At 37.6% G+C, this 27,835-nt stretch overlaps 1 protein-coding gene across 2 annotated transcripts in view; it reads right to left on the bottom strand.

Moving 5' to 3' along the window:
• LOC108434669 (VPS10 domain-containing receptor SorCS1) overlaps positions 1 to 27,835 on the bottom strand; it is a 287,574-nt gene that overhangs the window by 37,013 nt on the left and 222,726 nt on the right. For both annotated transcript variants that reach the window (XR_005131141.1, XM_017709989.2), the window contains exons 9-15: positions 25,982 to 26,161; positions 20,245 to 20,391; positions 18,219 to 18,321; positions 11,237 to 11,313; positions 9,041 to 9,132; positions 8,608 to 8,715; positions 4,312 to 4,429 (exon numbers count right to left, since the gene is read on the bottom strand). Coding sequence is in view for 1 of the 2 variants with exons in the window: in XM_017709989.2 (XP_017565478.2) it covers positions 4,312 to 4,429; positions 8,608 to 8,715; positions 9,041 to 9,132; positions 11,237 to 11,313; positions 18,219 to 18,321; positions 20,245 to 20,391; positions 25,982 to 26,161 (825 nt within the window). In the remaining variant the exon portion in view is untranslated. The remainder of the gene's footprint in view (positions 1 to 4,311; positions 4,430 to 8,607; positions 8,716 to 9,040; positions 9,133 to 11,236; positions 11,314 to 18,218; positions 18,322 to 20,244; positions 20,392 to 25,981; positions 26,162 to 27,835) is intronic.

Below are 27,835 nucleotides of genomic sequence, written 5' to 3'. Positions count from 1 at the left end.
AAGAGGGAGCAATCTCAGGTGACTTGAGGACTATACAGGCGGAAGCCAAGCACAGTCAGCCTTTCTGAGTGAGGGTCGACTTTGCCGGCATCTCTCATAGACAAATGAACTTCAGATGTGTAAAAAGCTAATGAAATGTTGAAAAAGCCATGGTAATGTAAGATTGCGTCCTAGCTGAAAGTTCTCTGGAGGATCATTCATTGAATGCTTTATTGATTCTTCTCCAAATTCATTAAAATGTCTTTAACCCAAATGCCCAGGAATAACGAAAGTTGGGAGGGAAAAAAAAAAAAAATATATATATATATATATATCAGCATTTTGTTTGTCCACTTTTGTGTACTCTACTTACACTCCTTACAATCCTATGACAATATGGTGTAATGCCTTTGGTGTTTAGTCAATTATTAGTACACTTGAGACAGACAAACATGTTATTTTTACTAAACTCTAGGCTCCTCAGATATGTGACAATATGTATGCTTGACATGCTGGTCCTAACTCAGAAAACCCAGCTGTGCTTGTACAACCCCAATTCCAATGAAGTTGGGACGTTGTGTAAAACATAAATAAAAACAGAACACGATGATTTGCAAATCCTTTTCAGCCTATATTCAATTGAAGTGTTGCAAATCATCGTTTTCTGTTTTACACAACGTCCCAACTTCATTGGAATTGGGGTTGTATGTCTTGAGGCTAATTTACCAACCCCTGGAATTAACTAATTAAATTAAGTTAAATTAATTATACTAATGTGCAGAAATAAATCAATATGTCCTACAGCCAATTTTTCAGACAACTTCATCTTTGAGGACCTCATGGACGGTATAAGGCACGGGTGAGGCTCAACAGTTGAAGACAACACAAGTAAATGCTAAGGCCTTTTTTGCATGTACAGACTATCAAAACAGTTGTCAACTCATAACTTTTAAAGAACTGTTAGACTACAGTGTTCTGAAAATACACACATTTTGATGGTGGTTCCTTTTTGTGGCTGATTATTATGAAGAAGTACATGGTTAGCACAAGTACAAGTCAGACATGTTATTGATTTTCACCATCAGCTGTCCTACTATGAACTACCAGCTCTTTTCATTTTTCACATCAGTGGGAATTGAATGATATAGCTGAATATTATCACAAGTTTATTTATCATTTGCCATTTTATCTGTTTAACATATTTCTAGGCTGCTGACCACCTTCACTGTGAGTTGAAAATATTAAATTCTGTTTATCTGATGAATCATAGTGCTCTGGAGTCCAGAACTGAACATCACTGAATATGTTTGGGATTACTTGAATTGCAAAAACTTCTAAGACTGAAATTTGGAGGTGAAGAGATTTCTATATTAAAAAAAAAAAAAACTGGTAGGAGCTCCATAGAAGAATGTAGAATGAAGAATGAAGCTGTAATAAAGGCAAAGGGTGGAGAAAAAAAAGTGATATTACTTTTCTTTTAGTGGCTTCTGTGTAATTCTGTACTGAAAGTTTTTTTTTTCTCCTGACAATTAGAAATGAATAATTTACTTGTACTTACTTGAATGTGGATTCAAAAATGAAAGGGTGATTTCTAGAAGTACTGTAGATAAAAAAAAATAATATCCATCTATGAGAATTCATCTTTCTTTTTTTCTTTACCTCAAGCATCAGATGGCTTGTCGTCTGTAGTCTTGGGTGATCAACTACATTTGGGTTATGCAAAAAAATGGAAATAGAATAATGGTGTTTTAATAATGAGCTGACTTTATGGCTAATTCATTTTTCAGGACTTTCAAAATTTTCTATGAAAAAGCAACCTCATGGAACAAGTAGGGCATCTATGTGAAAATGTAAGTAAAAAAGCCACTCTTTCTCCACCACTCTATCAGAATGTACTATGGGAAAGTTCAAATGGCATGATTGACACAGGAGATGACGAGAGGAAACCAGCAGCCGGAGGCAAAACTGTATGGTTGACTCTCTTGCCATCAGAGTAAGGCACTTAACTCCCACCTACCCGAGGGGCTAAGTATGTGCTTGGACCACAATCGCTCCCCATCTGTCTATATGTTCATGAGGGATGGGCTGGAATGTGCACTGTGACAAATATCTGATGAAACAGTTAGATATGAAGAGATGCACTGAATTTGACTTGTAGATACACTGCCTGTCAAAAGTTTGAGGACCCATTTCATTCTTTGGAAATATCAATTTTACATGCTTTGTCCACAAATGCATTCTTTTGGAGCAACTTTTGACATGTTGGTCAAACTTTACTGAACTTTGGCAGAGCCTACTGAACCCAATGATAGTGATAAGCATATACCTAATTTTGCAGTGTGTTCTTCATTTCAAATGACTTATTATTCATTTATACACATATGTTTTAATGAGTAAAAGGTCATGCTCATACAGAAGCCCATTCACACCAGGTAGAGATGGAAAAGTATTGCCTGTTGCCTTAGTATCTCAGTAGTATCTCGAAATAATGACTTATTTTCTCAAAATACTGACATAATTTTTTACCTTTTTGACATGTCAAAATAATAATGTTGAGTGTTAGACAAAAAAGGTCATAATTTCAAGATAATAATTCAGTAATTCAGCGTAAGTAAAATATTGAGAAAATACAGTCATTATTTTGACATGAGTCAATTTTTTAAAGAAATAAGTGATTCAACTTGAGTCCAAGTTTTGAAAAATAGGTCATTATTTTCACACAATGCATAAAAGAAATTGAGAAAAAAACTGCATTATTTTGAGATACTAAGTCAGCCGCCACACACAAAGAAGAACAAGTCCTCTGCATCACAAATTTAGGCTTCCATACACTCAGGATGGACTAGGTGCAGATCCCCCCCCCTTTTTTGTATTTGAGGTTTTTAACTATAAAAATCTTGGCCTGTATTCATTAAGCTTCGAGAGTGAATGTTGACAAAGTCTGCAGTGGTGGACAAAGCCGGACACACAAATCATGTACTTAAGTTATAGTAGAGATACCCAAGGTAAAATATTACTCCAGTAAAAGTAGAAGTCCTTACTCTAGACCTCAACTTGAGTAAAAGTACAAAAGTATTTGCCCACAAATGTACTTAAGTATCGAAAGTAAAAGTACTAAAAGATTAATTATGGCTCTGATGTCCTGTTATCATTTTTATATCAAGACTCGCTTCATGAATTCATTTCAGGTGAAAATCCTCCAGCGTCTCTCTTAGTAAACCAGTCTTTTAATAGAACGTCATTAATTAGTGACGCTGACGTCTGTTAAAATGATCATAAGCACAAAACACTGAAGGTAAACAGTTTCCATCAGGGAGAACCGAGTGGCTCTGAAATCACTTTTACAAACAAACGAAGTGTCAGTTTAAGATTACTTTATAAATTAGTTACAAGTTGAATAAAAACTGTCTTTAAACTCAGGATCACAGACACGTTTTCCTTTACTATATTGATCTGTAGGGTCTCTGTTCATAAACATAAACTAACCGAAACTAATTTACTATAAAATGAAAGTGTTTGTATGAATTCAGAAAAAAAGAAACACGCCAGTCTCGACTGCATATGTGTCCATATTTCTATATTGTGGTCTATTTACACAAAGTTAGGTTAGTTCATCATTTAGGGACGTATGTGCTCCCAAATTTTTACGCTGATGCACTGACGTTGAACCGTGTGCTGCACTGGGTCGGTATGACCAACAGGTCAAAACAAGCTTAGAACAAAGTGACCACTGTGCCCTGATTGGTGCTCTTGCTTTGTGCTTATTTCGTTTGTTTGTTTTTATACACACACAAACCAAAATGAATGACAGATTTCTCAAAATGTAGCGGAGTAAAAAGTCAGATATTAGACTTTGAAATGTAGTGGAGTGAAAGTAAAAAGTCGCCCAAAATTAAAATACTTCAATAAAGTACAGATACACAAAAAAACTACTTAAGTACAGTAACGAATTACATTTACCTAGTTACTGTCCACCACTGAAAGTCTGTTTCTGTGAGTTAGGTTACTGTAAATAAGAGAGGCATCTTAAATCAGAGCTCATACTCTGAGAAGCTTTAAACACAGGCCCTGATTTATAGGCTAAGGAGGTTCACCACCTTCAGCTGTTTAGGAAATTTGGCAGGACTCATTTTGCAGGTTCATGTTCATCAAAGTGTCTTCTTAATACGGAGAGCAGGTTTTGCCTGTCAACACTAATTTATCAGACTTTAATATTATAGTGAAAAGTGACAGAAGCGTGCTCATTCGTAGTAAAACGATCATGAAAAGTTAAGTGCTCTCAAACTTCTGATGGTCAGTGTATGCACATGTTCATTGCACAGGGAGCTTTACCTGGTTGTGGAGGTGCCAGGTCTGGTAGTCCACCTCAGTGCATCGCCTGTTAAAAATAGACCTGAAGTCGATCTTCACCAGCTGCCACTCGGACCGATGACTGACGTGACCAAAGATTCTGCAAATAAAGACGGCCCATCAGCTACTGTGTTTCTGGCAAGCGGTGGAATATTCAGCCTGCGCTGACTCAAGCGATTAGGCAGACATGGAAGGACTGCTAAGGTATGCTAACGACACTGCTGTCATAACTGTGTGTGCAGATCACTATCGCTGTCTTCTCTTTCCTGAAGACTGTTACATTGTTGAGTCAACTCACACACAAACTTATGTATTTGAGCCTGAAAAACAAACCGACTCCATGGTTTAACATTAGAGGAAAGCTTAGGTAAGATGACAAAGTACCTAACAATAGTCCAGAATTGTTAACACGTGATGGGCCCTAAACACCTGTGCATGATGTCTCATGTTATGAACAATACTAATTGACCCAATCCCAGTGTATCTTCATTTAACCCCTAAGACATCCACGGTTATTATTACCACATTGCTATATCATTTAAATGTGATCACATAGTTACAGGCCTTATTACATTGTTAAGTTAAAATGTGCACTTCTATTTGTTATTACAGTAATAATAACAATAATTCAACTGAATTTTAATTACTCATTTATTACATTTAAATGTATTTACATGGTAACAGTCATCAGAGTTTCTGCTAGGACATTTTGGCACCAGTCATAGCGTGCAGGAATAATTCATTTTGACAGACGAAATCTTGGTCATACTGGTGTTAAAGCTGTGCAAAACTCAGAATCTACATTGTATAAACACATGATGTGATGGGCTAGTCTGATCACACTCTCTAACAGCCTCAAATAAAAATCTTTGTCACTGTAAACACATTGCTGGATTGTAGCATTTGCAATCGTATTGTTGGTACATTCTCCTCTGTCTTCATAGCTGCTGTTCAGTGAAATGTTCAAAAAATTTCTCTGCAGCTTGAGACATGCTCACTTTTTAACCTGAAACTTTCTCCTCTTTCTCCTACAGCACTCCTGAAGCTTACTTTAAACTGGAGCATTGCAGCAGGAACGGCAAACCATAGACTTATCAGTACACATTTTGTGTGCTTTAATGGACAATGTCTTTAATGACCTACAGATAAACATGTGTCCAAAAATAAAAAAAATAAGATTACTGAGCAAAGAGTAAAACTGAGCAAAGATTAAAAGCTAACTTTCCAACCTTTGACTTTTACTTGCCTAGTTGTGGTTATTTAAGCTCTTTCAACAATGGAACTCTTTCAGCAATTAATATTTCATTCAGGATTTTCAAAGATTCATGACAAAAGACATTCGTTTATGAAAGGAGGAGTAGTGGAAATGTAGCATTGATGGTTAATGACAAGAGGATAAAATTCAACTCTGTTTTATATTACATGCCAGCAGTCCAGGAGTTGGTTAATTCCTCACATGCAGAATAGGAGGTTAATGCATTGGCACAGATTTTGCATACTTAAATTAGATTTTACATACTTAAATATTTTTACCTTACATTGTGACAGGCAGGATCTTAATTTGCCAGTCTTCCATTGTACTGGTATTTATTACCTTGGCAGTTACATAAGTACATACAGTTTTATGCAAAAGTTTGAAACGTGAAAATAATTCAACACATTCTCCTCAGAGAACAAACTTAAACATGGCATTTTTCTGCAATGTTTAGTTTTTAGTGCACAATTTCTATTTATTTGCTGAGGTTAACATAAAATGAAACTTACGTTTTGCACCCTTTTTTTTTTTACATTTCTTTTTTTTTTTGCATTTTCAGAATATTTTCAACAAATAAAGAGTAGTTTAGCAGTATTGTGTTCCCAGTAAAAGATATGTTAACTTATTTTCACTTAAAATATCTACAAATGATGTCATTTGACCAGGCAACCCAAACTTGTATATGACTACCTTCTTCATTTCATTCCTCATGAAATATGACAGCTGACATTTTCAAATGATGTAAGAAATTGCATTTAAAATGTTGTCAGGTTTTGGTATGCCTCCAAGAACTAATGGCGTAATTAGTTCTGATGCATACTTTTCATCCAATCATAATAAAATACTCACAAACTCAAATCCACTATCAGCTGAAAGTTTAGAAGTTTTCAACAGAATCTCTTCAGCTGATCCACTGAGCCACGAGTGAGAAATAATTAAACAAAATGTAAAAGCTGTTTCAGGTCTTATACACAATGGAGGACCTGGGAGAGGCAAATCAGTAAATGTTAAGGCTTAACCTTGCCTGATGTTGCATAAAGCGCTCTACATCAACGGATATTGTGCTTTAATATCTTTTTTAGTGACACTCCCGCACAAACGCTGCTGCATTTCAATAAAGGCAGCTCTTTTTGCTTATGCTGCCTGTAGACTAACAGCTCATTATATGAAGCATTTGTAAATACACGGCGGTGTCTCTGCCTCCCAGCACAGCCTTCCAAGCGCTTCGTCTCTACTGGTTTTCCCCTCGTTGACTCAGAGTGCCTGAAATAGGCCTGAATGCATGGCTTGCTTGCCCCCCATTGATCTGAGCTGATCAAAATGCAGCAGCAGCTGGTTTTGATCTTTTGCTAGACCTTGAGAAAAGCCTTCTGTTATTTGTGAGGGAAAACTAGCCAATGATAGGCAACTGTCGTGCTATGTTTCACAGCTATACACACACACAGGCACACGCATACATACTGCAGATACTGAGATGTGAACAAGTTCACAATGAGTCCCACTAAAATACATCTAAGTCTCTTGGGACATACAGAAATAGGCCCCAATTCAAAGGCTAGGCTAAGCTTAGCATGAAGATTTTTTCTGCATGAATTGATTTATCCATGCTCCAACACAAATGCCTTCCTTTGTAGCAAATGTTGGGAGATTGGACAAGCTTAATAGAATATTGATATCAATCAAAAAATGAATTTCGGTTTTAATTTGACATTGAGTCACCAACTTAAAATGTGATGCTGCTAAACTTGACTTTTGTTGCAGCTAATTGAAACTACACTGGTTGAAAACAACAATAAAATAGCTACCATGGCTAGAAAAAACTACACCCCATCTTTTCTAACACAGTATTTAAAAAATTCTACAACTGTTACAGCTGTATGCTGAACATTTTCTTTAGGCTGAAAGAGATTTTTGTTCTGTAAATTTTAAAGTTCTATAAATCTTGTCTGATTTCACAACCACTAAAGAAAACACTTGCTCATGTTTATTTTAATTCAAATCAGTATACCACCTGAGAACATTCTTCCACAATCTGACCTGATCTACAGCACTTACAACACTTGGTAAATCCGACCACCGCTGATTAGAGACTGAATATAACACTTGACATGCCTAATAGTCTTTTTGCAGGCCCCCAAGTGACCATTCTGCTGCCAACTTGCCTACAATTAATATAATACACTACTTTTTCCCCCACAACTCTTATCAGATTAACTAGCACACTGCTCTCTGTGTATGCTACTGTAATATTGTAACTGTGTTGAGCTGCTAGTGAGCAATGCGGAGTGAAAAAGGAGGAGAACCCCCTGCTGTGAAAACAGTTCAAACCTCTACACAAAGATGGTCATACTGAGATAAAACAGACAACCCATTTGCAGCTTTCGTCAAATCAATCATGTACAAGAGTATTTAAACACAATAAGATACTTTAACAACTTAACTTCCCTTCTTACATAGAAAGACAAAAAATGTAAAAAATGTTTTAATCATATACATTTCCATTGAAATGGAAATATCACATCAATGTTGTTGAGGAAAGAAAACAACTGAATTCCCCAATTTCCAAAAAGCAGTTTTTCCCACTTTCCAACCTAGTTTTCCCACTGAACAAGGCCAATCATGAACTTTCAAAACATCAGTGCCATCACTGGGATCAAAACTGCAGTAACAGCATCAAGATGCCAAGTTTACAGCCAGTTGCACCACTTAGGAAGCCCTTCAGAAATATTTATAACCCTTAGAAGTCACAAGAGATAACAGGGCTCATTAAAACTAGCAGAAAAAATTCAGTTGATTCTAAGCTTTCTATCAATACCACATTGGTAAGTTGCAGAGGAGGTATTTTATTATGCTGTGAAAATGACATTGTCCGGCCCACAGATGTAATCTTGTTCATACATAAGGTAGACTGTAATGTAATTAGTTATAATTAAAATGTAATAATGCAATACTATCTCTAGACATCTAAGGGTTTAAGGATCTTCCTTCCTGCATAATTTAAAGCTTTGTGTTTGGATACATACGTCATAATAAGCGTTTCTTCCCCTGGCTCGCCCAGAACTCCATCCACAAACAGCGGCGATGATGTGAAACTGTACTTATTCCACACTCTCCCCTCATCGAAACTCAACCTGTGCAGAAACAAAGCTCCAATGTCAGACACTGCTGAACCTTTTTTCATTTTGTACCACAATTTAAAAACAATTGCATTTCCTTGACACGCCTGACTACTACAGTAATTGAAAAAGTTGCGTCGTAGCAGTCAGATGACTTTAGTGCATTACAAGTCGAGCTACTATAGAGAGCATTACACAGCCCACTGAGTTTAATGAGAATATTCATACTCTCCTGTTCATGTTCATTGTACGCATCTTTCATGGGATTGAATTGACTCACCTAGCAGCATATGCACAAAAGATGATGAACGACGTAAAAAGATATGTATGACAGAGTTACCATAAGTGCCTGATGGGGAGGGGCGTGTGTCGGATAGCCACCAGTGCTCCACCTTGGTCCAGATATAGGACGCTGTATTCCTCATCAAATATCTGAAACACACACAGACATGTGATGGTTATGCCGGGTGGATCTACTACTGATGTTCATGTTTTAAAGCAGGACATAACCCGTCACAGTTTTGGTTTTCATTAAATAATTTAAAAACTGTAAGGCCTGCTAATCATTACTAAACTATTAGCAAGTAATTAACATTGCTCTAGTGAACCGAAACATCATTTGCATGCATGCTTTTTTAAAATAGAAATATATATATTGTTATATTTTAACCTGGAATTATTATTTGAAACAACAGAACTAGAATACTTTACAATCCTATTTCAATAAGAGTTGGGACACTGCAAAATGTAAACAAAAACAAAATGCAAAGATGTGCAAATCATTAAATCCCAGTATTTAGACAATCCAGAGAAATCTCTGTATGCAAGGTACAAGGCTGAAAACCAGTACTGGCTAGCCAAGATTTTTGGGCACTCAGGTAGCACTGCACTAAAAACAGACATGATTCTGTAGTGTAAATCACTGCATGGGCGCAGAAACACTTCTGAAAACCACTGTCTGTGAAAACAGTTCATCACTGCATCCATAAATGCAAGTTAAAACTCTACTACGCAAAGAATAAACCATAAACAAGACCCAGAAATGGCTCCACCTTCTCTGAGCCTGAGCTCATTTGAGATGAACTGAGGTGAAGTGTTCTGTGGTCTGCTGAATCAAAATCCGAAATTCTTTTTGGAAATAAAGGACACTGCATCCCATGGGCTAAAGACCATCAGGTGTGTTGCTAACATCAAATTAAAAATGGGAATATATTTTTCACAAAACAAAAACATTTCATTTTAGCTTCTGATAGGTTGTCTTTGTACTATTTTCAAATAAACATAGGATTCACATTATTTGCATATCATTGCATTTTGTTTTCATTTACATTTTGCACAGCATGCCAACCTTTTTTGAAATGGGCTTGTAAATTAAGAACAACTAAAGTAACACTTTTTCTTAGTTTACTATTGTTAGTATTTTCTCTATATATCACTTCACAACTGGCTTATAAAAATAAGAATTATACATAATTACCAGAAATCAACAGAATTGCTAAGAACTCTGCGAAGCTCCACCAACAATGGTACTATATTTGTTATGTAAGACTATTTTGCCTTTTTAGGTTGAGAAATTGGATAGTTGAGATTTAGCAATCATAGCTGACAGTTCACAGCTGACAGCTGTCAATCATATCAGTCATTAAAGCATTATTTAAGTATTTGAATTGGTTTAATGTTTAGCCATGTTTAATGAAATCAGCCAAAATTATCGCATATCGGAATTCACAGCTTCTAAAAATTGGTATGAGTGACAATTTAATATGTCAGTTCCTTAAGGTAAGCAATCAAACCAAGACAGTCATTAAATAAAAATGTAAGATTCAGATGTTCTTCTCTTGGAAAACCCCACTCTAATGTGAACTTAATGTATAACATTTCTATCAGCATTTCTTTTTAAAGTAGAATTAATATGGGTCAGCCCACGAAAAGTGTATATCCCTACAGGCTTGCTGTTTTAAATCAGAATATGCAATGGCCTCCTTTTCACATCATCCCCTCTGTTCACACAGCCTAGTGAAGTTGTTTAATATGCCCCTTTGTTGTATTCATCTGAGAGATCAGTTGATCAGTTGATGAGTTGAGTTATGATGCGATTCCGTCTCTTTTTCTCCCTCAGGGAGGACATTCAGTCTGATTAGATTAGAACTCAGACTGCAGGTCCAGCGCACTTAAAACAGCGTTATTTCATTAATCAGAATCATCGTAATTCTTCCTGACAACGTATCAGACGGCAGAAAAAAAAAACATGTCGCGCCCAGCAAGCTTTAACTTTCGCCACATCAATTTTCTCTTAATTATTTTCACTCGACCATTTTTAATTAGATAGCATCCCCCATAAATTTAAATCCTGCCATCAAACAAGCAAGGGCCACCCACGGGCCCTGAGCATACCACTGAATCCAATTTGCGCACAAGGTGTCATTTGATTATCAGCTCTTGGGTGTAGCGCATGGATTTATGGACTTGAAGTTGGCATCAATATTGAAATTACTCCCCACTAACCCCCGACTTGGTTTGCCTGTGTCAGGCTTACCTGCCTCCATGTGTTTCCAGCATCAGATGTGATGAACATACTAACATTACTGGTTGTCAGCTCTGCACCTACAGAACCTATAAGGAGAAACATGAAGAAAGTTGTTATGCTAACCGTACTAGAAAGAGTGTACAGTTATTTTACAAGAGGTTATGCTTAAGGATGGTTAAAGATAAGATTTATCATTAATTCAGAGATGGTTAGTTTTTAAAATCAATTTTAAAGTTTTTTCTTTTTTTGGTGTAAGATCTCAACATATGACATAAAACATTTAATATCTGCTTTATTCAAACCAGTTGGTTGATGACACTGACACTGTTTGCACGATCCTTGCAGTCATTTCAGTGGGTTTGACTTCATTATCAGTTTTGCTATCCACTAGCTCTTCATTATTGGTCAGTTTCTGACCACAGGACCACGTTGGCAAGATATTCATGGTTAGTGGACTACTTTAAATTTTTTGCTCCTCAATCCAATCTCAGTCTTTTAATATTGCACAGCAGCTGAGCTTCACCTGTGTATTTCCATAGATAATATAGCATAATATAGTATATCCCTGCTGTCAGAACAAAACCTTGTACCATTGTTTCAAAATGATAACTTCACTGGAGAAGGTAAAAACATGCTTTGCTTTTAAAGTAAGTCTATTGAACAATTTTCATTTCTTTTGGTCCATTCATCATGAAATTCATAAATAATGTAAAGAGCAACATGTATTTTCAAATTATGTCCGAAACTGAAAAATGACAAAAATGGAGATACAAGGTTTTGTTCTGACAGAAGTGATATGTTACAAAGTGCAATTTCATTTTGAACCAGTCGCGGGTTTTGTATGAAAAACATTGCAAGTATACTTGCCATGGTTTTGTGGCATGTAGCACACAAAAAACTGACAGTGCACATTTTATACATTATTATTTTTCACCTTAAAATAGTTCCACAGTACAGACATTTCTAGCACTTGTTATCTTCAGAAAAAGTGCCGCAGCGTGGGATCCATTAAAATATGCCTGCAAAGGACGTCTCTCAATTTAATATCTCTAATAAAATGAGACATTTTCAGACCTTTTATGACATTACATTTTAAAAATCTACTACAAGATTCTTCAAGGATCTGGGGGCACCCTCTAATTAGATACCACTGCATCTCATTTGTAAAGATTGCTAGCACACAGATATAGCAAGGCTGCTCCTTTAAGTAGCAAGTGTAGCGGATACATTTATTTAGCGTCTACACTCAAATATACATTACTAGTCAAAGGTTTGGACACACTTGCCTGACTGACTGACTTAAAAACACTTTGACCTAAATATTTGTGCTGGAAGATAATGAACTCCAGGTGTTACACACACTCAGAAAAAAAGAATATAACTGTCACTGAGGCAGTACCCCTTTTGTCACTGGGGTGGTACTCTCAGTACCTTTAGTCAGGGAACATAACTGTACCATAATAGTAATCATATTTTTTAAGTTGTATTGTCTCCACACACCCAGTCTCTCCATCTCCAGGTTTTTTTATTTTATTGTGTTCCGTTTTAGGTTATGAAAAGGTATAAATATGTACTTTTCACCTGGGCAAAACTTTACGATACAGAATTGGACCTTAAAACCACGGCTGTACCTTTGAGGGAACATTTACATTGTTTGTATCTTGATGAATGAAAACGTACCTGCACAGTACCTTTATTTCTAACAGTGTAGCTACCCCTGTAGGTCTACCCCAATCATGAAATGGAAGAATGAAAGCTAGCACGTTTCCTCCCAGATACGTGAAGTGCCACCACATCTTTTCAAACATCTACTAATGCACCATCATTTGACAGCTGAACGCCCTTAGAGGAGAACACTAACTGCCAGTTCTGTTGTGTTAGATGTTATGCTGAGTGATGGGGAGAATGAGGATAACTGTCCAAAGAGAATGAGGAATTTTGCTCTCTTGGACTGGCAGATCTCCCAATGAGAGTGCCAAAAGTGGTGTTGAAAAGTTATTGTGGTGTGTATAATAGTTTTGTGAAACATAGTTTTATCATGTTTGTCATTTCCTCACATTGAAACAAACAGTAACAGTCAGTCTGAACTTGTTGATACAGAATGTAAATTGAATGTGAATGTCAACTACATAATCATGTAATTACTTTTAACACTATAGCAAAGTGACAAAAGTGACTGCAGACATCTGAGAGTTAAAAGTCAATTAGGGGAATGTGAGTTCTTGGTTATATGTTTGAGCCTGTCAGCTGCGTTGTAATTAGGGTAGGTAAATGTTATTTAGCTGAAGGCCAATATTTTTGATTAGTAGAAATTCTATCTGTTATGTTATAGTTATGATGTAAAAATAGAAGTAAACCTATCTAGGAGTAGGTGACTGGTACTGTACCAGTCAGATGTTACAAAAGACTCTCTTAATGTGTAATGATTGATAGATACTTAGCACTGACTGGTAAAATTCATAAGTGTTGCTCAATAAGAAAATCTAAACCGTGGCAAAAACTTGACTAAATTTTACAGATGAGTGGGTCAGCTGTGCTATACAGGCTTGGAACCTGTACTTTGTAAGAAAAATGGCACTATGCAGCTCAGACTAAAAATGCAAAGAGATTTACATCATTCTGAAAGTGAGACTACGTAAAGCCAGCTATGAAGTTAAAAATGAGGCTATAAGAGTGTAAGTTATTGCAATCTCTTTGCAGAGAATAAAAAGATCTCTCAAGCTGAAGCTTTATAGCCCTGTATTACTCATAGAAACGGGAATTTGTGAAGATAAAGTTTGACAAAGAGAATGTTCCCCCCATGCCAAGTTCATGGCAGACTTTTTCTGCCACTGCAGAGCTTTATGCGAAATCTTAAATAAGTTACATCTGCGTCCCCGTGACGAGGGAGTAGAGAACGATCAAATCAATCAAGTTGACGTCAGTGTGGCAAGTAGGCTAATATCTAATAGACTCTCCACTGAGGGTTACTTATCTAGAAAGTTGCCGTGCCAAGACATTTATATTTTATCTGCGCTTGTCTGTGAGGCAATACTGTCTTTGAATACTGTGGAAGACACACAGCTGTGGAGGTCATATAAAAAAGTGACAAGTGCTTTCAATCATGCAAAATAAACATTTGCATTTAGGAGCAGAAAAGAGAAAGCAGCTGGACGGGAAAATGGATGACAACAGAAGAAGCGACAGAGAGCACTCTAAAGACTTTCACAAAGAGCAGCACTTAGCAGATCTGCTTGTTTACGCTAGCTCTGTGTTAATCTTGTTTACAGGCCATATTCTGAGCTGGTAGCTGCACACGCTCAATATGAACATCTTCAGCAATAGCAGTGTTGCGAGAGAGAGAGAGAGAGAAATGTAACATGAGCTTAACCTCAGAGTAACCAATGTATTCAGTGCTTCGTCACTGGGCTGTTAGACATGCTGAGGTGCTGAAATCAAACTGTTCAGAAATCAAGTAATGATTTTCTCCAAATCAAACTCCGTTGTTTTGTTCTCTCTGAGGATTATGTTAGCCGTGCTTTCTGATTAGTCTTAAGCCTGTTTTCTACTCAGGACGTAGACCCTTGAGAGAGAGAACTGACGGTCCACTACAAAAACCCTAAAACCAACCTGGAATATTAAAGCTTACCAATGTTTATTGTGTTAAAATATACAATCACAAATGTTTCCATCTGAGATATTGTTATATATATATATATAAAATATATGCGTGGTTAGGCTTTAAAAGTGCTGTCAGCTCAACTGCACACAGTAAAACTTTCAATGATCCTAAAGGTGAGTTGATAATCATTCACCAAAAACCCTAAACAATAATTTCATTAAAGATAAAAGCTAGGACAACTAAACTTCTCTGCAAGACTGTATGGGCGTTTCAGATCACACAGATCATACAGTGACTGACATTGTAGACATGGCCACAACCCCATGAAAGAAGGCTGAAGTTAGCATCCCGAATGCCTCATATTTGACGAGTAGGGATCAAATCACGAGGCAAAAAATGTGTCAAAGAACTACTGTGGAAGGAGGAATATTGCTGTGATATTTTCTGAAATTATAAATATTAATTAATAGTGTTCAATTCTTGCAAACCAGGGAAAAAATAACATACACAGAGCCAAAATCTGATATAGACAGCCTTATGTGCCTGATACACACTGAGTGGGAGAAGACTGAAACATATGGTGCGGTTGAAGCCTCACCACTTCTGTACTTGCAGCAGCGTGGAAGAAGTTAAGAGCTCCACTTGACCACATGACCATGCAGACGACACACTGGATATTTTATAGTTCAAATACTACATTATAATACAGGATAAAAGGGACTTACAGTAATTGACCCCTTTTACTATGGTTATATTCTGACTGAAGAGTACATATGTGCATGGAGGAATAGTGAATCGTAATACTCTTTATATTGCCTGGACACAGTTAACCACAGCCCTGTCTCTGGTTTTAATTAATTAATTAAATTTAATTTATGTGCCAAACAATAACGAACTACACTGATATGTAACAGCCTCGAGCAATCAAGAAAGGATCCACTTTTAACAAATCTAAAATGTTTCCACTGCGCTATAATTAGGGAATTACTCAAAGGCGGGTAGTAACTACTTACATTCCCTCAACTTACATGCACTCAAATGCAATTCTGATGGATTAGAAGCAGAGTTTGTAGAGTTTTTTCAAATTATTACATATTTACTTCTATGCAAGGAGTTTTATTTTATTGTCATGATGGTGACTCTGTACACACCTCAGACTCTGGAGCTTTAAAATTTTATTTCAGACCATGAGTGCAGAATAAATCCTAAACGACTTCAGTTCCTCTGCTGACTTGGGCAGATGATCCCTTGTAGTTTTATGAAACTCAGTACTTTTTAAACCTGTTGCTGTTGTGGATGTGCTTAACCTGTTTTTAGATAGATGCTTTTATTTTTTTCTTAAAACATTATTCCTCAAAAGTAACAATACATTTTTCTAGAATTTTCTAGAATTCTAGCTTCACCAATTAGTGTCCTCTTTTCCCAAATGCTTATTGAGTGTTGTTAAAAGGAAAGGTGATGTAACACAGTGGTAAACATGCCCCTGTCCCAACTTCTTTGGAACGTGTTGCAGGCATCAAATTCAAAATGAGTGAATATTTGCAAAAAACAATAAAGTTTATCCATTTGAACATTAAATATCTTGTCTTTGTAGTGGATTCAATTGAATATAGGTTGAAAAGGATTTGCAAATCATCGTATTCTGTTTTTATTTATGTTTTACACAGCGTCCCAACTTCATTGGAATTGGGGTTGTATGTCTTGAGGCTAATTAAGTGATACTTTTTTAATCCCACAAATGGGGAAATTCCACCGCTGCATTTAACCCATCCGTGAAGTGAAACACCACATACACACTAGTGAATACACACACACTAGGGGGCAGTGAGCACACTTGCCCGGAGCAGTGGGCAGCCCTATCCACGGCGCCCGAGGAGCTGAAGACAAAACAACTGGTATTATTTTTATCACGATGATTTGTACATGCTTTACAGTTGTTATCACAGGTATGCAGTGCTGGTGGAATACTTCCTTACATATGATAAAATTACTTATGCAATGTCTCCATTTATTGCTTTTATAAAACAGTGACAAAGTACAAGATAACCATTATTTCACCAAGAGATGTAGATTAGAGTCTACTATTGTTTTCAAGACACCCAACACTGCACCTGTCACGACTGACCCCTCCCAGTCATCCACATGCTTTTGTTTTAGTTTTGGTCTTGTCCATGTGCTTTTGTTTTGCTTCCTTCCCGCTCCTGACCCCTTGTTTCCAGACCATGCCCTTGACTGTTTTTACCTGTTACCCTCTTGTTAATCACCTGTGTCTCGTTACCTGTCCCTGTATTTAAGACCTCTTTTTTCCCTAGTCTCTCGCTGGTCTTTGTACTGTTTGGATTGTGCTGTTTGGTCTTTGTAGTGTATTGTACTATATTGTATTCTCATGTACTGTTTGCATTGTATTGTTTGGTGTTACATCCTCTCCGTTTCATTTTCTGCTCTCTGTTGTGTTTATCCGGTGTTTCTTTTTGTCATGTCTGTCCCCCGTTCTATCCGTGTTGGCTCTCTGACCCTGGATCATTTTAACCCTGATAATGGATTTGCTCTTAATAAATCTCGCTTCTCTCAGCATGTGCGTCTGCCTCATCATCACTCCCCCGCATCACAGCACCACTAAACGCTACAGTCATTCCATGAACATGTCATAACACAGCATTGTTTATTGTAGAAATCTTCACCTTGTAAGTCTTCTGTTATCAAACTACCACTGCACCTATAATGAATTGAATTATTCAATTGAGTATTTTACTCAACCAATCTGACTCTGGGACTGTAACTATTGATTTTTAACACAACAATGTGCTCTAACTGTACAGTCTTTGTCAAAAGTACACTCTTAAAAAGATGGTTCTTCAAGGGTTCTTCAGTAAGGCAATAGTTCCATATAGAACCATAAAGATTCAAAAAACCATTTGCATGGTTAAATGGTTCTTTACATGATAAAATGTATCTTCAGCTTGATGGAGATTGTGTTGTATATGGTGCTATATATTGCACCAAAAGAGTTCTGATATTTCTGATATCAAGTTTGTGACAACAGAAGAACCATTTCATCATGTAACAGACCATTTAATTATGCAAATGGTTCTTCAAATGTGTATGATTCTATATAGTGTTTGCTAATCTCTTGAAGAACCATCTTTTTCAAGAGTGTATGCTGCTCTTGTGTAACACAAAGTGGGTTAAACAGTGACAAAAGTGTGCATTTTTGGGGAACGTACAGCATCTCTACAGTGCTAAGCTAAGATTTGGTCACATGCGCCCTGTGAAATGAATCACACGGTGAACTCTGAGGCACCTGAGCTGCTTTTCCACATGCTCCGTATCATCTGTACAAGATTGAGCTCTTTGAAGTTTGAATATTGCAAGAGAAATAGAGCCACCCACCTGACGCCACTATGATTCCAGGTGCCGAGTCCTTGCTGGCTATGTTTCCGGAAGTGTAGGGGTTTGCTGATACATGTAGGTGCAAATGCAAGGAGCAGTATGGCTACAATCAACACACGCACACACACACACACACACACACACACACACACACACACAAACAAAAATCATTTAAATCATTTACAGTGTCTAAATCAATGGGAAAAATCCAGTTAAGCAGCTTCAACTCAACTAAACTGTCACCCTACGGGAAGCAGCTTAGGCTAACATAAAGCCCCTAATTACAAATCCCACAACAATACACCCTTCCAACCAGTTGCGTCCCAACATTAATTTTGATTGGAGTAACCTTTAGCAGCACAATTCTCATTATAAGTCTGCAAATGCCAATGGTAAGCACATGTTGTGCGGGCTGTTTAGGGGGTTTATTAAAACTTTGACATTTTCTGACAAATAACTCTATAATGGGGGCTGAAGGCGAGGCCGGATGTGAGACCATTAATTAGTCAAATTTATCAAAGGGTAATTATTTTCATGCCAGCGTCGAGTGGAGCGGATGAGTGCTACTTTGTTGCAGCAACAGACTGCCGTTAGTAATATTTACCCAAGCAAAATAAATGCTTCAGCATCACTACAGCTTCAATCTCATTATAAAAACAATCAGCCTAAGGTGCTAGAAAGGCCTGGATTGAAGATCAATAGACATATGCTTCTGTTCATTTCGCCCGAGTGTTCATGCTGTGCTAATCCTACCTGTCCAAATTCTGACAGTAGGGCCTGGCCCATTTAAATACTTATAAATGCAAATGTTTGGGTGCCCCAATCAAATCACACATTTACACTTCTGCACACTTTAACACCCAATTACTGCTTATTTACTGCATTGAATACAATGAGGAAAAGACTAAAACATAAAATGTTGTCTGGCAAATTTTATATTTTCTTTTGCTACTTTTCTAATACATTTTCCAAAACTCAGCAAATAAACTGAAATTGTGCGTCAAAAACCTAGAAAATCAATAAAACATTGTGAGAGTTCAACTGTACATTTTGGGTATGCCCTTTTTAAAACCAACCTCCAAATTCCTGTAATCTATGCACATTTAACTTCCAAAGTACAATTAATAACAGAAGCAAAACAAGTAAGATAGCGAATGAATGTTGTTAACTAACTAACCTACTTCTCCTTGCAACAGGTACTGCTTGCTTTTAAGACATATAATGTGTTCTCTGGACACGTGACTCACATCTACATGCTAATTTCTTTGGATTGGTTTAGAAATTTGAATTTAAGTCTAGCTTCCCACCGACATATAGCCAGAAATTTCTAATGGTTGTCCTCAGATTTGCTGACCCCATGAGACTAACATTTAGTTTGGTCAAGAAAAATCAGTTTCCCATCAGACTGTGCATAAAAGTATGTAGTTTCGCAAAAGTAGTAAAAGTGTCCATAATCTGAACAGCTTTACAGCCCTTGTAATCGTACGCACACTACAGACACTGTAGATGAGATTACAGATTACAAAAGCTGTTCTTTAAAATTAAAGCATGTTAATGTAACTGGAACATTTTCTTACGGGTCTTTCTTCATGGAATGTGAACACAGTGAAGAAGAATTGAACAAAAGACAGAAGGTATGAGGTTTGACAGCGATGATATGCAGCATATAAATATATCCTGTTTTTTTACAGACTCGTGAACAAATTAAAGGAGTACAAAAATGATTGAGAGCCAAATGCCAGCGCCATGACTGCTGATCTCCTTGGAGAGTGTGGTCAACTCATTACTGTCTGTCACCTGACCTTTTACTGCAGGGTTTGTTCCATCACATTCAACTTTGATGAGCAGGCCTGATGAGCGTTGCTCTTTCTGATGCTTAGCTCAGACTGTATTAGACACATTTTAGACAGGAGGCATTTGACAAGTGCTCTCCTTCATGCTCTCATTATTACTCTCTTTTTCTTCTCTTTCCCCAGTCTCTCTCTGCTCCTCTCCCCTCATCTCTCTCTTTCTCCCTCTCTCTTACCAATATGCAGTGGATGCTGTTCCCCTGCAGGTCACTAGAGGGCGCCTGCAGCAGCCTCCAGTCTCTGCCTTTATTATATGTAATATATGTCTTGACTTGCTCCTCCATCTTCTTATTGGCCAGAAACATTCCCTTGATTCCTGCCACCTAGGATGCCAAAGAACGACAAACAATGACAGATTAAAAAGCACTAGAAAAAAAAAAAACACCCTCAAAATCCTCCAGCTGTGCATTAACCTTAAAACACCAGCATTTCTTCAGCAAATCTCCATTAGCTGCACCTGTGGTACATTACTACCTACTGTAACATGTGTATTACATATATATTACTTTTGTTGTTTCCCTGTACTTAGAAAAGAGCTTAAACTATGCTGACAAACACTTATAATAGAAGACAACTGCTGAAGGTCCAGATATGGTAGACAGAGATTAGGCTGAAAAATGCTGGAATATTCCTTTAACACACATTTAACTTAAATTACACTTAAGTCTCAACGAGTAAATATAATGTTAGTTTTCGTGGTATTTAGTGTTTCCACATTTTGCCTTTGTTACTACTTCTGCTCTTTTTGAGAGACTTGCCTTCAATCATACCTCTAAAGTTCGATCTCAGAAGTTGGTTGTGTTTTCTGCTTCTCTCAATTCAAACACATTCAACGATGTTGAGGTCTGAACAACAGCAGCTTCTTTATTTAACTTGCGCTTTTTTGTCTATTTCCTTTTCTCAGTAGCTGTTTTCTCACAGTGGAAGGATGGACAGAAACACCTGTGGATTTTTTCAGTGGAGATTTTCTCCTCCCTCTCAAAGATGAAAGCTTTATGTTCTGTTTATCTCGTGGTGACAGTTCTGGTGGTCTACCATTTCTTACATGGTTGTTAGGAATCCCATTCTCTTTCTATCTAACTAACCTAGTTTAGGAAACTCCAATTTTTCACTTATGTTACTTTGAGTTTCCCCTTCCTTGTGCAAGTGGCTTATCTTAGATCTAAATTCCTTTAAAATATCTACTTTAGCCATTTTAGATGCAGAAGAAATTTGCAGGGCAGCTGAAGCATCAGTTGTTGCTTGTGTGAATCTTAGCAATGGTAGCAAAGCGGAGCATAATGTCATGAGCCTAAGGTCCCCATGCCAAATCCTGAGCATCAGTTTGGGGTCTATAAAGCCCCCCCAGCATTGGGCTGTGGAGCAGTGGAACTGTGTTCTCTGGAGTGATGGCGCTCCATCCAATACCTTTGGGATGAGCTGGAGTGTTCCAGAACTGATCATCCAAAATCAGTACAATGTTCCAACATCTAGTGTAAAGCCTTCCCAGAAGAGTGGACACTGTAAGCACAGCAAACTCCATATTAATACCTTTGATTTCAGAAGAAAAGTTGGATGAGCAGATGTCTACTAACGGTTTTAGGTAGAATATATATTCAAAGCATGTCCGATAGCTCTGTCAGCAGGGAAATAACAGATGGAGTAAATCCACGTCTCTGTAGAGCACAAACTGATAGGAGTCGTCCACGGGGCCAGGCAGAAGCAGAGAAATGCAAGAAAGTGCTTCCGTTCAGCTCTCTCTGTTCAATAATTGAGGAGTACTTCAATCTGGCTGGCGGCGGAGATTTTTTAGCATATGCGACATAAAGGTGGCGACCTCAATCAAGCCACTGGATTCCTCAGCCTCTCCTCAGGCCAAATGCAAGTTTACAGGAGGGGGACGGTGGGTGGGTGGATGCTATCATCAACAGCTTAATTATTTGATTGGGTGATAGCCTGACACCAGTAGCCTAGGCTGGAATGCATTTGAGTCTACTTTGTGTGTCTATGTGCAGCCCCCACTGAATTGGAAATCTCCAGCATTTTTCAAACTGATCTCTACCTGCTGCATCTGTAGAATATGGACGGTTACCACGGAGAGCAATTTGAATATGTTTCCATACAGAGAAAACTTGCAGACTTGACAGACACTTGCGTGGTGCCATGAGCAGGTGCTGAAAGGAGGTGCTGATCACATGCAGAAGCCATTAGCAGGTGCTGAAACAACTATAAAACACTACAGTACTTTGTAAATATTCAGAGACCACCCCTAATTTATTTAACCCTTCTGTGGTGTTGATGTTTGTTTCTCAGTGTTCTGGTGGACCCACTGCATTATTTTATTTATTTATTTTTTTACAACTTATGTAAAGATACCAGCTGTTTAAAATATCACAAGCGACCAGTGTAGGGTTTTCCTTCGTGAAGGAGAACAGAGCGAAGGGGCACAGCACCTCCATGTCTTTATTCCCCGCAGGTTCACCCTAATACCACATGTGTAATATCAATGTGTGGGGGGGTGAACAATGTGAAGTCACTGAAAGTGTGTTATTTTATATGTTATTCACAGAAAACGAGCAAATCACAATTTTTCTTTCAGTAAACATTAAAAATGGGTCCCACAGACCCCAAGGGTAAAGTAAAAATACAAGCTATGCTTTTTTACTGGAGATATTTCTGAATAGATCTAAAGTATTTTTTTACTTACATAAGGAGGGACAAAGACAAAGGGAAATATGTGAAAAAGTATGAGTTTCCAAAACTTGAATTCAAAAAATTACTATAACATACAGAGAAACAGATCTCCTAACAGCCATGATAGACCTCCAAAACTGTTAGACCTCCAAAACTGTCACCATCAGATAAACAGTATCTTTATCTTGGAGATGCAGGAAAAATAAAAAAATAAATAAATAATCAAGCTCTACTCTATACTTTACATGTTTTTGGCTTGTTTCCTCCTCCTGAAACATAAATAAACTGTACTCAATGGCCAATCTGATCAGAAATGAAACGAATGAAAGGTAGTCTTTGACTTCTGTACAGTCCTGTATGTTTTGAGTTTCTTCTAAGCACAGGGACATTATTGTGCTGCAGATGTGGGTAATGGAGATCAATTTAGAACACGCTGAAGTATTCCAGTAATAGAGATGAGTGGATGTTCCAGAGAAACGAGGCGTTCCAGAGAAGAGGTAAAGACTATTCCAAGTTTGTATCAGTGGTGCCAGACTGTGTCAGCGTTTTCTATCTCCGTGTTTTTACAAAGCTGTCTGAAGTAGCAGCACTCCTTTGGCATTGCTTTAGCTAAAGGTATCTGCTCTCGAGTCGCACAGAATTGAACTTGTTCAGCAGAACAGCATGTTCTGAAAGATTGATCAGAGCTAAATAGCGAAAAGGTCAACGACTTTGAATAATAGATCTGAAAATAGCAACGAAAAAGGATAAAGCACTGCAGTTTTGGAGAGAAAAACTCCTGTAGCTGTCCTGTCATGCAAGTGTATCATGTACCAGTCAAAAGTTTGGACTCAAACGTTACTACTCACATAAGGCTTTTCTTTCACATCTCTCTACAATGAAGTTGTTAAAAGTATGTTATTACACATGGAATGCTTTGTCCAACAAGCTTGAAGAAGCTACACATTCATTATTGAATTCAGTTGTTTCATTCAGTCCCACTGCCATAGGTGTATAAAAGCACCTAGCCATGGGGTCTGACTTTACAAACAATGTGAAAGAATGGATCAAGCTCACTGAATTCATACCTGGTGCATAAAAGTAAACAAAACTCTGCTGACTGAATAACTGCAGTTTCCATCCTCCTCTGGCATTAACATCAGCACAAAAAATTGCATGGCTTTCCATGGCCAAGCAGCTGCATGCAAGCCTTACATCATCAAGCACAATGTCAAGCATTGAATGGATTGGTGTAAAGCACACCTCCACTGGACTCTAGAGCAGGAGAAAGGTATTCTGTGCAGTGATTAATTATGCTTCTCTATCTGGCAGTCTGATGGACGAGTCTGGGTTTGATGAATACCAGGAGAACGTTACCTGTCTGACTGCATGGTGCCCACTGTAAAGTTTGGTGGAGGAGGATAACGCTATGGGGTTGTTTTTCAGGGGTTGGCCTAGACCCCTTAGTTCCACTGAAGGGAATCTTAATGCTTCAGCAGACCAAGACATGTTGGCCAATTGTATGCTTCCAGGTTTGTGGGAACAGTTTGGGGATGGCCCTTTTCTGCTCCAGCATGACTTTGTCCCAGTGCACAAAGCAAGGTCCATGAAGACATGACTGGGCGAGTTTGGTGTGGAAGAACTTAACAGGGCTGCACATAGTCCTGACCTCAACCCCATCAAACACCTTTAGGATGAACTAGAACAGAGATTGCGAGCCAGGCCTTTTCGTCCAACATCAGTGTCTGACCTCACAAAGGCTTTTCTGGATGAGATGGCAAAAATACCTAAAGACACACTCCAAAATATTGTAGAAAGCTTCCCAGAAGAGTGGTAATTGTTATATCTGCAAAGCGGGGACCAACTACATATTAAAGCCTATGGATTTGGAATGGGATGTCATAAAAGCTCATATAGGTGTAATGTGCAGATGTCCCAAAACATTTATCCATATAGTCTATGTAAATAAGCTTTGTTCTGATTGGCTGAAACATTCCTTATAACTTCAGTGTGAATGGGTGAGGTTAAACTGCTGTAGGCTGAATTCATGCTTTTGTGATGTAATGAAAACTTACATTTACACATTCGCCTATTTAGCCTACAGTAGTCCATATCTGCCCATTCACACTGCAAGTGTTTCAGCCCAGACTACGTTTTGAATGAGGCACAATGAGCTCTTTGTCCATTTTGATTGGCATAACAAATTCCTGGACACTCGTGGACTGGCTTGATATTTCTTTATTAAATTCAGTGGACAGGTAGCTGTTCTCATAATGAGGTTAATCTAGACATATGACAGTTCAGCTACAGGAGCCAATCTTCTCAGTTATTGTGTTGCAGTACTGCCTATTGCCTAGACATTTTACCAGCAGGCACCTTTCCCAAACAACTGACCCTACTTTGAAATGAATGACACTTTGCCTACAAAAGGTTTCACTGGATAAAAACAGGCAGTTTTAACATCATAAAAATACTATCACATGAAAATGCTCAGAAATTAAATGAAATATTTTTTTCCTGGACAGGCAACCAAAAACGTGGACACTTCAGGAAATCCGGGATAAGTGGCAACCCTACCTATATTAGTTTGAGAAACAACTTTCAAATTTTTAATCCACTTGCAGAAAGAAATCACAAAAACTGTGAAAAAAATGTTTCAAAGATACAGACAAAATGGGACCTCTAACCACCATCCAAGACCACCAAAACGGTCACCATCAGATTGACAGTATATTTATCTTTGAGATAGAGGAGAAAATCAAGCTCTCCTCTTGCTTATGATCTGAAAAAATCCACAGATGTTTCTGTCCACTGTCCTTCTAGAAGACAACTCAACACTGAGTCTGAAAGGATTCACAAAGACGTTACTGAGAAAAGAAAAAAAATGTAAAAGGTAACAAAGAAGCTGCTGGTGTTCTCAGAACACCAGCCTCAGACCTCAACATTGCGGAATGTGTTTGGGATTATTTGGATTGTGAGAAGCAGGAAATGCAACCAACTTTTAAGATTGAATTTTGGAGGTGTGGAACAATCCAGGAACTTCTGGCTGGGTGACTAAGTTATTATACTAACTATAATATTTGTTTGAGAAACACACGTCCAACATTCTGACTGATATTGAAGAGGTAAAGTATTATTTTTCAAAATAGTCACATCTTACTAAACTATTAAAACTTTCAAAAAAAGAACCTTGATCTTGGTAGATTAGTCAGAATCACAGATCTGGATATTAAAGAATGAATTATTGCCTTTGACAAATACCTCATACAGGTCAATCATGACATTGCCCTCTGGTCCCATGCTACTCATGACATTCTCCAGAGCAAGGGTGTAGTAGACCCCTCCAGCCTCAGAGACGTACAGGTTATAGGTGTCATTCTGGTTCCATTCCTGGACCGCAGCCACGACCCGGTTCTCATCTGTGCTGATCACATGCAGGTCCTGGTAAAAAAAGGTGTAGGTATGGTCTTTAAAGCCAATGTCATTAATTAGTTGACTTTTTGACTGTCCTATATCACATTCTGAAAAAACCTTTAATCTTTAGATATCATAATAACAGGAGCATGATGTAATTATATTAGAGATGCCCAAATTATATCAACTGTAGATAACAGCTTAAAATCAGCACAGATATTTAGATTTGACCAATATTTCTAACTGATATTTCATGATGTATCTATTGTACTCTGGAAGAGCAGAATGTTTAGGTGACGCTGGGCTGCATTTTATTCATGTAACTGCATTTGTAACCTTCTAGAAATGTTTTACTACTGTGTAACACTAGTCCAAGTAGATTGAGTCCCAATCTGGGCATTTTCTAAAGATGTATGCATCTGCATCAAATGTTTATTAAAAATAATATACTATACTACAATACACTGACAAAATTCCTACATTGGAGTATCTCCAAATTTGGTCACAATAAACAATCAACATGGTGCCAAATTGCATGCTGTTAGCTTTCATTCCTTGTTAGCAGCTTTAAATTATTTCTTTGACCCTGAGAACTAGCAGTTATTCTTGGCAATAAAAAAGCACATTTCAAACTCATATTAATTATTTCTCATTCAATCAATTGTGTTTCCATCAGAGGTTCAGAGACCATGGCAGCTCAAGGGCATGCTGTCATTAAAGCAAAAGAGAGACAAATACTATGATATTGTAAAAGTCCCATAAATATTTCAAAGACACTACTTTTTACTCAGATTATTCTACTGATATTATTATTTCTAATTTTGCATTACATTATTACATTGCATTAAATTACAAAAGACTCCAAAAAGATTCACTAGCTTTCACTTTTGGGCCCACTATGTCTATATGTATGTATGTGTGTGTGTGTGTGTGTGTGTGTGTGTGTGTGTGTATATATATACATACGAAAGTGAAAGCTTCTTTTGGAAGAAAACCTTGCATATATAATATCAAAATATCAACAATGAATTTAAGCTTTTTATGGTCATATGCAGCTATTTTTGTGTCTAGGACTTATTTTGGTTCTAATAAGCTGGTGTGTCATGAAGCTTTCATGAACTGTGAAGAGGCACTGACATGAACATATGCCTGAATTTTAAGTATGTGCTAAAATTCTGTTAATTATGATAAAGGCAAAATGTTGACAGAAATTATGTCTATTATTACCAAGCCATTATAAAGAAAACAGGGCAATGTCTCAGTCCCTTGTTCAAATGCCACAGCGCTCCATTAATAAACCGTTTACAGAGACGCTGACAGTTTGATTTACGACTTTAAACAAGCTCGACTTGATGAAAGCTCAACTTGAAATATCACGAAACCGGCAAAGTAGGTCAAACTCTAAACAACTTGAACGTGTCTACATGTTTCAAGAAGACAATCTGCAAATACACCTTCTTCGTGTTTATTTATTTATTTATCTGCCTTTCACCGAATTTACATACATCAGAGGGGGTCGCGCAGGGTGGGACCGGAAACTTTAATGTGATTTTTATTCGCAATCATGTGGGGGTGAATACGAATGCGGTGGCCTGGAGTGAACGGGATGGCTGGAGAGCTGGGACGATCCCTCCCCGCTGCGCTGAATCAGGTTAATAATCACTATCGGGCCTCATTTTTGCCCGCCCCTCTCGGCTCAAG

The sequence above is a fragment of the Pygocentrus nattereri genome, chromosome 12, assembly GCF_015220715.1.
Source record: "Pygocentrus nattereri isolate fPygNat1 chromosome 12, fPygNat1.pri, whole genome shotgun sequence".
Classification (NCBI taxonomy): Eukaryota; Metazoa; Chordata; class Actinopteri; order Characiformes; family Serrasalmidae; genus Pygocentrus; species Pygocentrus nattereri.
Note: the sequence above shows the minus strand (reverse complement) of the source record. Positions and strands in the feature narration are given on the sequence as shown.